This window comes from Otolemur garnettii, unplaced genomic scaffold (assembly GCF_000181295.1).
Source record: "Otolemur garnettii isolate 467f Iridium unplaced genomic scaffold, OtoGar3 scaffold00003, whole genome shotgun sequence".
Lineage (NCBI taxonomy): Eukaryota > Metazoa > Chordata > Mammalia > Primates > Galagidae > Otolemur > Otolemur garnettii.
Genome location: NW_003852398.1, coordinates 9,614,551 through 9,628,337, shown reverse-complemented (window position 1 = coordinate 9,628,337; position 13,787 = coordinate 9,614,551). Strand labels below are relative to the sequence as shown.

The following is a 13,787-nucleotide window of genomic DNA, read 5'->3' as shown; positions in this document are numbered from 1 at the left end:
AAAGAAAGTTATAGAGTTTATAGGAAAACCTAGGATATTGAAAATTCTGTCTTCACTAGCCATTTCAATAGTTCTTCGATTTGGATGCTTTTATTTACATTACAATGGTCCTAGGTATAAATTGTCAAAGTTTTAACACATCAGACATTCACATAGATTGAAATAATGAGTCTAAAAGTTTAGGAACATCAGGTATGAACATTGTATGTGTCACACAAGAAAGAAAATGGTGATTCTTAAAATGCATTTTTGAAATATAAATATTTGACTTGAACTTTTATGAATAATAATACCTGTACACCTGCTCTGTTGTTTTAAGCCAGGGATTTTTGGTGAACAGTTATATCAACATTTGCGAGAATATCTGAATATGTAAAAAACTTATGAACTTTAAAGAGCATTAAGAGAGATTTTATGTGAAGAGAAATTTTATATGTAGGCATAAAACATTAGAATCTATAAAGCCTTCCGTTGGTGGCTTTCAAAATTAGGATCATTGCATATACAAATCTATATTTCTCATATATATGAAAACAATGTTTTCGATAATGTTGCTAATTGTTTTGGACTGATCATTTCGCACAATTAACACATCTCTGGAATTACTAACCTTTAAATGAAAGATATTAATATTCAACAGGGGATAACAATTTGGCATTTCATTTTAACTCATCAAACAAATAAAATTATATTTTAGCACTAATAACTGCCACATTTTTTTTGATAATATTCTATTTGGCAAAACCTTAAAGCGTCAGGTCAAACTACTTGAATTACTATGATATAAAGAACTATACTATTATAATTTCTGTCTTTATCTTAAATACCTCATTCCTGACTTTAAAATGTAGGCTTCTAACATTTGCTCAAGAAAAGTGACCCATGTTTGTTTACCGGAGATTCTCTTTGTTTTAGGATAAATGAGCCTAGGAAAAGGCCACATAGAAAAAGGATCGAGGTTTAAAAGCACACTAATATTATACTAGATACAGTAAAAATAATTCGTTGCAACTTTATCTCAAAAAATAAACCTGATTATCAAGACTATATTTTAGTTTATGTTTAATACTCTTTACCATTTCATCTATGCATATTTTTTCAGAAGGCTAAAGAAATAACAATTTTAGGAAGGGACATAATGTACACTTTATGGCAAAATTGAGTGATTCTAGGCCTGCCTTCAGCAACATAATCATAGAGGGTCATCTTTTGCCAAAATTATCTGATGGGTTTGTTAATTTTCCTAAGTGTTTCTCATTAACCTTTTATTTAAATAATTATCATTCCTCATTGAAGTTGAAATTTTCCTAGGACTTTATATGGCCAGTGATTTTTCTTTTTTTTTTTACTGTTTCCTGGCTGAATTGAGGATTAGGTTATAAAACTTTGGATTTTTTTTTTTTTTTTTGAGAGTCTCACTGTGTCTCCCTGGGTAGAGGGCCTGGCATGACCGTTCACAGCCACCTCAAACTCGTGGGCTTAAGTGATTCTCTTGCTTCAGCCTCCCAAGTAGCTGGGACTATAGGCGCCTGCCACAACACCCAGCTATTTTCTTGTTGTAATTGTGATTGTTGGTTAGCTGGCCAGGACTGGGTGGAGTGGCAGAGGGTTGTTTCATTGCCATTGGGCAGAGTTGGGTTTTGACTCCCCAGTAGACCTTGACAGACACCGACCAGGTGGAAAAGAAGAGCAACCCTCTGACAGTGGTGGTGAAGTTACATTTAACAACACGCAGCCTCCTTTCACATGAACAGGAGCGAGAGGGGCGTGATAAAAGTCCAGGACCCCCTCATGACCTCACACTACCACGTGGGGGGGCTCATTACCATTACCACTGCACTACACTTGATCTTTTTTGAGTTTAACCTGCTTTGTCTGTGGAGGTGTTCGGGGTAGGACCTCTTGTTATAGCAGTCTATACCTCGGGCTGATTTCCTCTGCTTGTATTTCCAATTTGCAAGTTTCTTTGGCACCAGATCTGGGATGTATGAAGCAAGAATAAAACCCAAGGAACTCACCACCATGTAGTTCTCAGGCTCCAGGACCCTCATCCATCCACCACCTTTTCTCCCATTTTCAGAATCTGCTCATGTGAGTTTTAAGATGTAATGTCCAGGGACTTTTCACCTGTACTTAGTGGGAGGAGTAAAGAGGAAAACTCCATCTAGATCTAGAACCAGAAGTCAATTGAATTATCTTTTGATGTTCCCACCATCGTGCCTACAACCACTTCAGCTTTCCCTGGTTACCTGGCTTAATTCTGCTAGAGCTTTGTGATTCTGTGACCTCCCGTGATCCTAATTTTTTTTCTGCATTACTTGTCTTGACTTTATGAGAATCTGCATCTTCCTAAGCTCTACACTGTAATCTGGAATTGGCACCACATCACTTTCTGCACGTAACTGGCAACCCTGTCTTTGATATGGTGGTTGATATGAGAGGAGATACTAGCAGTGAAAGGACACAGATGGTTGGGGATTCATTTTATAAGTGGTTAGCTACTCTTTTCGTGTTACAATGACTTTTCCTGCCCTGTATACAATATTGTCTCTGAAATTCAGGAGGCTCAGCTAGTAAACATTCAGATAATAAAGTTTTCTGTATTTCCCTCTCCCTTACGACAGTTAACTTCTTTCTTCCTGCCCTCGTAGTAGAAAATCTGTTCCAGTGCTGACATTTTCTGTGCTATTTGTATACCCTGGTAATACCATGACATGATAATTCTGACTTAACTACATATGTGCGTCTCCCAGTTAAAGGTTATTTCCAAGTGTGAGAAGTTGGTAAAAACTTAGAAAAGAAAGCCACGATCACAATGCATGGACCTCTCTCTCTCTCCTCAGAGTCGCATCCTCAATAGAATTAGTGAGTCAAAAGATGATTCTTGACGTCTACTGTCAGATTTATCTAAAAAAAAACTATGGAGAAGATCTGGATTATATGCTGGATTTGTGATCAAGGAAAAGATAATTTAAAGAGATTGCTTGACAGAGTTTTTTTTCGAAGACATGTGCTCCCCCATCCTGATCACCTGTTTTTAGACATTAGCATTCTTTCCCAACCTTAAGTTACATTACAATTGCATGATGTAAATATTATAGATTTTGTGCGATAATTTATCTATAAAAATATTGACTCAATGATGTAATATGGGGCCACACTGGGGGACTTATTGGCAACAGTCATAAAATACACACATGAAGGGAAAGGAGTTGGGCCCATCATCTACGTTCACTTTAAAAAGTGAAATCAGGGAGGTTGGAAGCCAATAAAGGATAAATAATCCATTCGTGTTCCATGAATACTGAAATATTGTACCTCCTCTTTATCTTTCTGCAAGATAGTGAAGGAATGAAGCATTGACTGCTTTCCTCTAGAAATCTTAGCTTGGAGGATCCCACAATGACTAGTCTCTTTCTTCCATCCAAAGCTGCCAAGGAGTTTAATAAAGACATAATTACACAAGATGAGTTAGAGCAAAATCAATCTTCCATCAGTGAGCAAAGTACGTGCAAAACAATAAATTGACCTCATATTAAAAATTCCCCTGTACTATTTTAATCCTCCGAGCAGAAGTGTATATATAATGTGGGACTTCATGCTGCGAGATAAACTATGTGGAAAATGTCAGAAATAAATTCAGATAGAGGAATGTCTGGGAAAACTGGGTATGGTAGCAGTGAATGGAAGGGGGGATGGTAGCTTTCGAATGGAAGCTCCCAGTCCCTTGAAGTCATCACCCCACTATAGATGAACATCTGGGGTAAAATCCATGGAAGAAGGAAGGACCGATGACGAGATGACCTTTCATGGCTCCCTGTCCTTTTCCTATACAGTATTTATCACTCTATAGATTGTACCCTGTTTGTGTGATTCTCTGATTAATGTCTTTTTCCCGAGTAGATTGTACATACCACAGACTATATTTTTATAATGCTCCTGGTTGTATCCCCAATGCCTAGCACAGCCCTAGGAATGATAAATATGTGTTGAATGATTTAACAAACGATGGACCAGTTTTTTCCCTTTCTACCATGTATGTAGCTCACCAGTTTCATACGTTAAGCCAGCAAACCCGAGAAAGGCTCGATCCAAAGCCTTTCCCAGGTACTGAGATTAGGGTTCTGATTCTTTAAGTTGGTGGAGGACAGAAATACAGCAAACTAGGAATTGTGGGGAATGGGTGGTGGTGGGGAGGGATGATCCTTTGGGAAGAGGAAGATGAGTTTCAAAGGTAATTTTTTGAGAAATCAATTTTGACTTTAAAGGAAAATATTTTTTTTTTTTTTTTTTTGTTATGAGCCAATGTGAACTGCTTCATTTACCATTTCCTGGGGAATTCAGCTCAGGTCTTCACCATGCTGCTGCTGCTTTGTGGCTTAGGTACTGTAAAATCTGAAACTCTAGAAGTGCACTTTTTAAAAAAAAAACACGTGGGTTACTTTTACAAGGTACACAGATTTTACCTGGCCCATGAGGATCTCAAGTTTATTTTCACATAAAACTAATATCCTAATTTCTTATGATCAATGGATTTGTTAAGCCAAGAATGGGTACCATACTTATTCCGTAGCTCCCCACGGCCCAGGCCTGCTGCCTGCTCCTACAGGCGGCTGTGAACACTAAGGGGCCCTTTCCTCACACAGCCTCTGCCTCTTTCCTGAGGAGACCTCCAAAGCTGGTGCTAGATAACAAGATGTGGGGAAAGCATCAGGACACTGCCTTAGTGCATAGCCACGCCCTCCTAAATGGGATTATACAGCCAAACATTCCAACAGGAGGAATCAAATCATGTGTGTTTTAATTTGGGTTATTTTCATGCACTGAGGGAAAGTGAAGTGCCATGTTTCATGACTCTCTCCGGAAAGAACTTGAGCTCCAAAGACAGCAATGGAGAATATTAATATAAAATCATTTTACTGAAGTATGAGAAGAGCAGCAACAGAAAGGCCCTGTGACATCCAGCGTATGTGTATGAACTCAGTACTTCGTGTGTATAGACTACCAAGACGGAAATATACATGCATTGTACAGTATGACATGATACCTAATTACCAAGCATGCTAACTGGAACAGGATACACCAGGCAGAGAATTTCAGACAGCGTGATGAACTGTGCCCAGGGAGTAAACAGCAAGTCTTAGCACAGTGCTGATGGCAGAGAGGACCTCCCTCTTCACTGCACCGGTAGTGGGTAATCACCCCATGCTGACAGGAATCCGTGCTTGGGTTAGCTCTCCAATGAATAAGTTTCACTCTGAAGAGTCAATTACGTATAGAATTCGGTTTGATTCCATTTACGCAGCCAAATTAGGCTGTGGAAGTTCAAGGCACAGTGAAGACAAAAAAATAAAAACTCTGAATAAAAAGGCATATGTCTATTACAAATTAAAGTCACACTAGCTTAAGGTAGTGGTTTGGTGCTTTTTAAAGTAAAAGCTGAAAAATGGTATCATGTATGTGAACTATCCCAGAGGGTCAAGGGCATCACGAGTTTGGAGACATGAATGACAGAGAACAGCCCTAATGTAATAAATGTTCTTAGAGGGAGCAAATGGCTGGCTTTGATGTTTCCTCCACGGGTAGCACAGAAGTGCGTTACCTCTCTGCATTTTTTGTTCATTGTCATCAATTGCTTAAAGAGAAAGAAATCAGCTTTATACATCAATAATTAGAGTGGACCTCATGATTCCATTCATTTTGTACTGAAACCTTAAAATGTCTCTGAAGAATCTGAATAGTTAAGCACACAAATAAAGAAAGCGTACAGAAATACCTGAGGCTGCTTGATACCGGAGCACGAACACAGAGTTGGGGGCTGCAGATATAGGGGTGAGTTCCGTGTCTTGGCACTTGCCCAGGTATGACGTTGGAAACAGTATTTAGCCTCTGTCTGTACAGTGGTGACATCAGCAGCTAAACTGCTGGGCTATTACAAAATGTAAATGACGTAAAGCCTCAGAATCACCTGGAGCCATGCCCAATACATCGTAAAATAAGTGCTCAATAAATGCCCATCCTCGGATCAAACCATGACTCCCATCTCCGCACGTCCTCATGTGCTCACATCACCTCCTATAGGTGAAGACTTTTTAATTTGTGTTAAGAGAGATTATCTTACATCATTTAGATGCTAATTTCAGTAACACACATACAGTCACGTGTAGCTTAACGGCATTTCTGTTAAGGATGGACTGTGTATATAAGTGGTCTTATAAAATTATAATACCGTGTTTTTACTGTACCTTTTCTATGTTTAGACACACAAATACTTAGTATCGTATTACAGTAGCCAGTAGAGTAGCATGCTATGCTGGTTTCTAACCTGAGAACAACAGTCTCTACCATCTAGCCTAGGTGTGCAGTAGGCTGTGCCATCTAGGTTTGTGTAAATACACTCTAGAATGTTCACATAATGAACATCACCTAATGACGTACTTCTCAGAACATATGCCCCCTTCATTAAACAATGCGTAACTGTATTCATTTAATAAAAAAAACAAGTTTGTTATATATTATCATATGATCCACACAGCTGATCATATGATATGATCAGAGATTAATACCCAGATTTTATAGATGAGAAAACTGGGGCTCACAGAGTTAAGAGAATTGGCTCAAATGAGGCAGTGGAGAGTTAGGATGGGCACCCAGGTCTTCTGGCTGCCACTCATATTCATTAGAGAATTAAAGTTCTGTGACATGGAGACAGTCTGGGGAGGGATCAGAGCCAGATGCTTGACCCTGAGTAAGTCACTTAAATTCTCTGGTCCTCAGTTTCCTCATCTATAAAATGATTGCAGAAATATTATTTGCAGGAAGTTGCAAAATATTACAAACTATAAAATAAAAGTTGCAGAATTGAAGACCCCCAAGTAAGTGCTTGGTATCCTTTAGCTATTATTAAGTTCAAGTTTTGTTTTTTTTCCCAGATACATAGTACTACTTAGGACAACAGTGTCTGAAGGTCTAAACATCTCTGAAATAAAATCTGAGCCTTCTGTCCAAGGATAGATATTTTTATTTTGTCTGTTTTGTTTGTTTTTCAGAGGACACACTTACCCAAGGACTGTTTCTATACACCGCGGCATGTTGGATGTATTTGTAGGGCAGGAAAAATGTCTGTCTGCTTTTTTGTAAGAAGAAACTTGGACTTTGTCAGGGCCCGTCCCCCATTGTAACCGGCGTCTCTGTCCCTGTCGCCCTAGGAACCAACTTCACCCTGGCGGAGCTGGGCATCTGCGAGCCCTCCCCGCACCGCAGCGGCTACTGCTCGGACATGGGCATTCTGCACCAGGGCTACTCGCTCAGCACGGGCTCTGACGCTGACTCGGACACCGAGGGCGGCATGTCCCCGGAGCACGCCATCAGACTGTGGGGCAGAGGCATCAAATCCAGACGCAGCTCCGGCCTGTCCAGTCGTGAAAACTCAGCCCTCACTCTGACTGACTCTGACAACGAGAATAAGTCAGACGATGAGAACGGTAGGCCTGCCCTCCAAAAATTCCTTGTCCCCTCCGCAGCGCCCATCCGCCTGGGGCCTGGGAGTCTTTGCTAATTTTTTTTTTTTTTTTAATTAAGAGGCATCTGAAAACCTTTCATTTTCTTTTAAATCCACCTTGTCTGCCGAGTGTGAGCTGGGGGGGGGGGGGGAAATAAACCAGCAATCCTCAAGTACAGGGGGAATGAGAAGAGAATTTTAAAATCACCTTCTGATGATAACACACTATTTAGGTTTAGTCGGTTGGTCTTATTAGCAAGTAAATTACATTGCAAAAGGGGCGGCTTGATAAACTATGACCTGTCCCTAGAAAACGTCCTCTCTCCACAAGTTTCTAGGTCTTTGTATTGATTTCCCCTTCCCAGTAAATGGCAACCTGGGTTATTTTTTTTACGAGAATCTCTTAAGAATCCTTCCTTATCTGAGACTTTCATTTTCAGGGGGCAACGCCTCATATCCGTAGTGAAGATCAAACTTGGAATAGATGCTCCGGAGTTTAATAATGACAAATTGGAAGAGACTTGTCTTCAAAAAACTATCCTCTCGTATACGTTTACTCCCCCCCTTGGCCGCTGTGTAGGTTAATGGTTCTCGCATCTTCCATCACAAATCGCTAGTGCCTTTCCCTCAGCTTTCTAGGTGGGTTTTAATGAAACTTGGAAAATTAAATCCTTCCGATCATTAAGCAGTAAATACAGGGAGGCCTAAGCAAGTCATTAAAGAGATAAGGTGCTTATTTGTGGATTTCTGAGCAACTCAGAACTGTGTGCAGTCAGAAACATTTTTTTTTTTAAAGATAAATTACATGAGGTTACAGCTGATTTATGAAGAAAACATCAAATGCGATGTGGTTTGTTAAGACTAGATGGCATGTTTGCTAAAAGAATTACCATTGCCATTAAAATGTTTACAGATAGATCAGTTAAGAATGTTTATATAAAATATTATAAACTTCGGCCAGAGCAGCTTTCGGTATTTTCTTTCATTTAAAAAAGAAAAAGAAGTTTGCAGGCGGACAGCTTGTTGTGAATGCAAGCACAGCTAAATATCATTTAATCCTGAAACTATGTTGAAAATGCATTATTTCCCGGGTAAGTAGCATAGACTTCAAAAGATGTCACTTTTTGCATTTAAATTTATGTTTAATTCTGGAATAATCTATTCTGCGGTAGGGACAAGGGGATGTGTTTTACTTATACCTCCGTTCATGTAGCTAACCACCGTGTACTCTCAAGGAAAAATTCGCACTTGACTTCTTTTGAATTTTAACAAAATTCTGACACTGGGCAAATTCAACCTTCTAACATGCTTATTTGATAGGAAATTGCTTTCAGAAGTTTCCATAAAGGCACATATTGAATTCACTTACTGATGGCCTTTTTTAGCTTCAGCGTGTGTCAGGTATGGAAAATAAAATAAAATAAAATCACTTGTAATGCAAGAATTTACAGCGAATTTTAAACAAGGCATCTTAGCAAATCTCTCTTGGTTGGTGTTCTCGTACGTATACAAGGAACCGTCTAAACAGGATTATTTATACATACTTACAGACCTGCACTCTTTCCTTTTTAAGTTATATGCATCTTAAAAACTCAACTAATGAAAGGAGGTGTCCAGTGAAGCCAAGAAAGTACAAAATGCTTGTCTTTATTTACCCAGCTCTATTACAGATGGGAAAACTTTAAAATTAACTATGTGTGGTAGGTTAACAGTAGTCTCTTTCTTGCAGGATTATTTGAAACATTGAGCAGTTTTCCCTTTGTAAGATAGAGCATCCTGATTTTTTCCCATAATGCTAGTTATAACACAGTCAGAATTGCATAAATGTACTCAGAAGCACTAAGCAATTCCATATGTGAGTGTGTCTGGCAAAGCACGAAGGGATCCTGAAGCCAGAGTGTAAGCTCGGCGAGAGATGGTAATTGTAAAATGTACAGATAGAATGTCTTTCCTTCCTTCTTTTTAAAAAAAGTCATTCAATATTTCCCATACTTGGAAGATATACATAATGCATAGTCTGTGCTTATTTCTGGCCAGAAATAAAAATAAGAAATTTTACACATCACATCATAAACTGTATAAGCAAATAAAAAGTGAGGTGTGAGCAACTCAGCAGGCAGAGGTGTTAACGTTGGTCAACTTCTTGCTCTTTCTCCCTGACAAATTCTGTTTAGCTCACAAAGAAATCAATGCTTTTTCACATCACTGATTTTATGAAGTTTGGGAATGTATTATCATATAGATTGACAGTTGCCCCACTGGTTCCACACCACAGCATGGACACTTACAAAGCCATCATTAATTTCTCACACTTGTACCCAGCAATGGCTTCCTCCATAATAAACACTGTGTCCTTCAAAACCGAATCAATAACCTTTTAGGTATGCCTCTCCTGAAGAGGAAGTAACAAGAATCTATACTTTGAGAAAGGAGCCCGCCAATTCAATTTTAGATTTTAAGGATACATGGTGCTAAAATGTATCTTTATTTTTGGTGGGATTCTGTATGTTTTTGTTTCATTTTGATGGTGTGATTTGAGGCATACATAGGCTTCTTCACAGTCCCTTAGAGAACTCTGATTGTGATTTTGCCAACCAATGTGAATGATTGAAGACAGATCTCAGAAACCAACTTTCGATGGTATGAAGCATGTGTCCAGCCTTCAAAATCATGTTATAAAATCTGTGACCCTGTCAACAGGTCCTTCGAGATCAGCAGTTCTCAATCTGTGGGTCATGACCCACAGGATCTATATTAAAGGGTCACAGCATTAGGAAGGTTGAGAAACACTGCTCTAGATCAATGTTGATTGGGCTTCCTACCTGTTGCTGTGAGAAAAATGACCCACTAAGTAACTTTCCTATCTGATCACATTGAATACACAGATGAACATATCTTTTTTTTTTTCCAGTGTAGACACTTCAGAATTATTACCACTCACACATCTTGCACTCACTGTATATCCACTAACTTAACATTGTGCTGACTTGGATTAGGTTTTTTATAGAGATAAAACTCTCAGACGCAAGTTGTCTTACCAGGTGCTTTAACTCTGGGTTGATGGTTTGACTAGACATGGCAAGGAGAGGGGAGAACACAGAGCAGGATTTTACTCCTGCATAAGCTGAGAGCATCTATAGAAAGAGCTTTCCCAGCGACTTTAAATTAGAATTCCCACCTTTCTTCGGTAGTAAATGTCCCACTTAAAATATGTCCTCTCCCAGGCTCTTTGTATTGCCTGAGTTATGGATAAAATGGGGCAGCCACTAATACGTAAGAATAACTAATTGCCTCCTCATAGAAGCAAAGTAGCACAAACTGTAAAAATCTGGTCTGGGTACTCTTGACTCCCTTAGGTACTTTCTGCTCCTTGGGGACTTAAAAATATCCTTGAGATGTTTTCATTTTTTTCCCAGCATAATTTTAGGTTCCGTTATTTTATTGGAAATCCAGAAAGGCAAAAAAAAGAAAAAAGAAAATAAGCTTGGCCATGGGATATGAAGCCAGAAATTAGAGAAAAACTAAATCCTGTATTGGTTAAAGCTATAAGAAAATTATCCTTCCCCTCCCTGCGCCTTTTCTACCCAAAGTAAATAAGGACAATGTTCATTTTCATCTGTTGTCATTTGGGAAATTTACAATCCTCATAATGTACTTGAGGTTGAAATATAAATGTTGGGTTAATTCCATTGCATTTCAGAAAATGCATTTATAAAACAGGCTGGCTCTGGGCACATAATGGATTTGTGTAAAGTGTATTTGTGGAACACAAATTCTATTAGATTTTGCGTCCTTTTGGCGGAGGTCTGTTGTCTATCTGTCTCCTCAGCAGTTTCAACATACCCAGGTACTCATTGCTTGTTAACTGAAAGGCAAGGAATGAGCCCTGAGGGAAGGAAGGATGTTCCTTAGTACCAGGGACAAGGTTTATAGATTGTTCCTGCCGACCGCATTGTATTCATTTGTCATATGAGCAGAGTTTCTGAAGCCTACTGTCTTCTTAAAAAGCAGGTTCTTAATAAAGACAGCATTCGAGTTTCTCTTAGGTAAACACATGCAAGCCCAGTTAGCGAGTTTCTATTCTGCCCCACTTTGTTCCTCTTACAAACTCTTAAATTTATTTTAAGTTTTATAATCCACTCTACTCCTTTCTTCTACTCCATCCCACATGTAAAAATTCTCGAGGATGCCTGGAACAAACGTAAAGACTTACTCTTAGCTCCAGACATAGCCAAGGACTCATCATTTTGATCTTAAGAAAAGCGAGAAGTCAGGAGTAAGAATAGTGAAAGACGTCAGCCACACAAAGCAGACATTCATTTTGAGGCTACTTTGAATATCGGCCCAGGATGATTTCTTTCTCAGCCAATTTTATGGACAGAAGATCAATGAAACCTAAAGAAATCATTGCCTCCATTTCGTAAAAACAATACAAAATCACACACACACCAACAGAACAAATTCTCAAGCCATTTTGAGGAAAATTATTTGAAATTTCGTTTTTCAGCTGTATTTTTGATACTTGCAAATTTGAAAGAGGAACACAGAAAGAAGAACATGAAATAAGTTATCAGGGATTGAAAACACTTAAGCCACAGAAGCCAAGTGTCCTAGGTTCTTCCTCATGTCTATTCCTAAATGAAAATGTGGTCTCATTTTAATATATCTGATTCAATTCCCTAAAAACACAGCGATTGGAGGCTATCGAGATGCCTCACTTATTTTTTTCCATTGGACAATTTTACTTTCAAACCTTCAATCTATAGAAGTTACATGTATACATGTGCGGGATTCTCTTGGCATAGAAAGGAGACAGGCTTGGGGGTGACTATTTGGGTTCTGCTCTATCTGCTCCCTCAACATGGGTACTTAGTATCACTCTCCTAGCCTCGGTGTTCTAGTATATAAAGTTGGGGTGATGAAAATATTTTGCAATGCCTTTGTGAGAATTCCACACAGTGTATATAACATTAACAAGCCTGACCCATAGGAAACAGGTCAGAAAGGCATATTTTGCTGTTCTTGTTTCTCACCAAATTGAAATTCTGATATACGCTGCAGAATGTATTTAGAATTTCATCTCCATTTGGCCCTGCTAATTCTTTAGTGAACATATTAATATGGTAAAAATCCAGGTGGAGGGAGAGACAGAACAAGAAAGTGGAAAAATATTTCTCCTATTCGATTATCTGCCTGACAGATAATTCATTATTGCTGGTAACTGCATTACCATTTTTTATGACTTTGAGAAACACCATAAGAGAGAGTTTAAAATGCTGCGTACAGAGTCGAGACTAAGTATAAACCGAAATAAGGCAGACTTAAAGGAATGCTTGAGAGAATGAAAATTCTCCAAAATCAGAATTTTATATAAATGAAGTTTAGTCTTCAGATTAAAATATTAACTTATGAACTATTTAATGCTATTATTTTTTGCAGTGAACATACACACCCACACAAATAAGGGTACGAACATCTTTAAACTGTAAGAACAATGTTTATTTATAATCAGTAGTAGTTTATTTATTTTTTATTTATTTATTTATTTATTTGCAGTTTTTTGGCTGAGGCTGGGTTTGAACCCACCACCTCCAGCATATGAGGCCTGCGGCCTATTCCTTTGAGCTACAGGTGTCGCCCTAATTTGTTTGTTTGTTTGTTGTTGGTTTTTTTTTTTTTTTTTTCCAAGACAGAGTCTCACTTTGTAACCCTTGGTACAGTGCTAGGGCGTCATAGCTCAGGACTACCTCAAACTTTTAGGCTCAAGTGATCCTCTTGTCTTAGCCTCCCAAGTAGCTGGGAATACAGGCACCTGCTACAACGCCTGACTATTTTTTTAGAGACGGGGTCTCGATCTTACTCAGGAGTCTCGAACTCCTGAGCTCAGGCAATCCACCTGCCTTGGCCTCCCAGAGTGCTAGGATTACAGGCATGAGCCACCGTGCTAGGCCATAATCACTCGTATTTTTAAAAACAATCTTCCTAGAAGTAGAAATCCAGATGTCTGGCTAAGAGTTATGTTATATGTGTAAATGAGATCCAGAAAACAAATCTGTAGTAGCAAAATAAGAAAAGAAAAAGACACCTTTTTAAGACATTTATTTTTAAGACATTTATTAAGAGTCAAATATAAGATGACCACAATGTTGAAAGACAGCCGGTAATAAATAATACAGAACCAGAGCCACCGTTTGGAAACACCATGTTGCCACGGGACACGCTACATAAGATAGAAGGGAAAGGATGGCTGTCTGCAGACAGACCTGTACGAGACTTCAGAGGTCTC

General features: G+C 38.8%; 1 protein-coding gene across 1 annotated transcript in view; it reads left to right on the top strand.

Moving 5' to 3' along the window:
* Positions 1–13,787, top strand: part of TENM2 (teneurin transmembrane protein 2) — a 945,756-nt gene that overhangs the window by 74,982 nt on the left and 856,987 nt on the right. Inside the window, exon 2 of the mRNA XM_023514814.1 lies at positions 7,209–7,484. Coding sequence (XP_023370582.1) covers positions 7,209–7,484 — 276 coding nt within the window. The remainder of the gene's footprint in view (positions 1–7,208; positions 7,485–13,787) is intronic.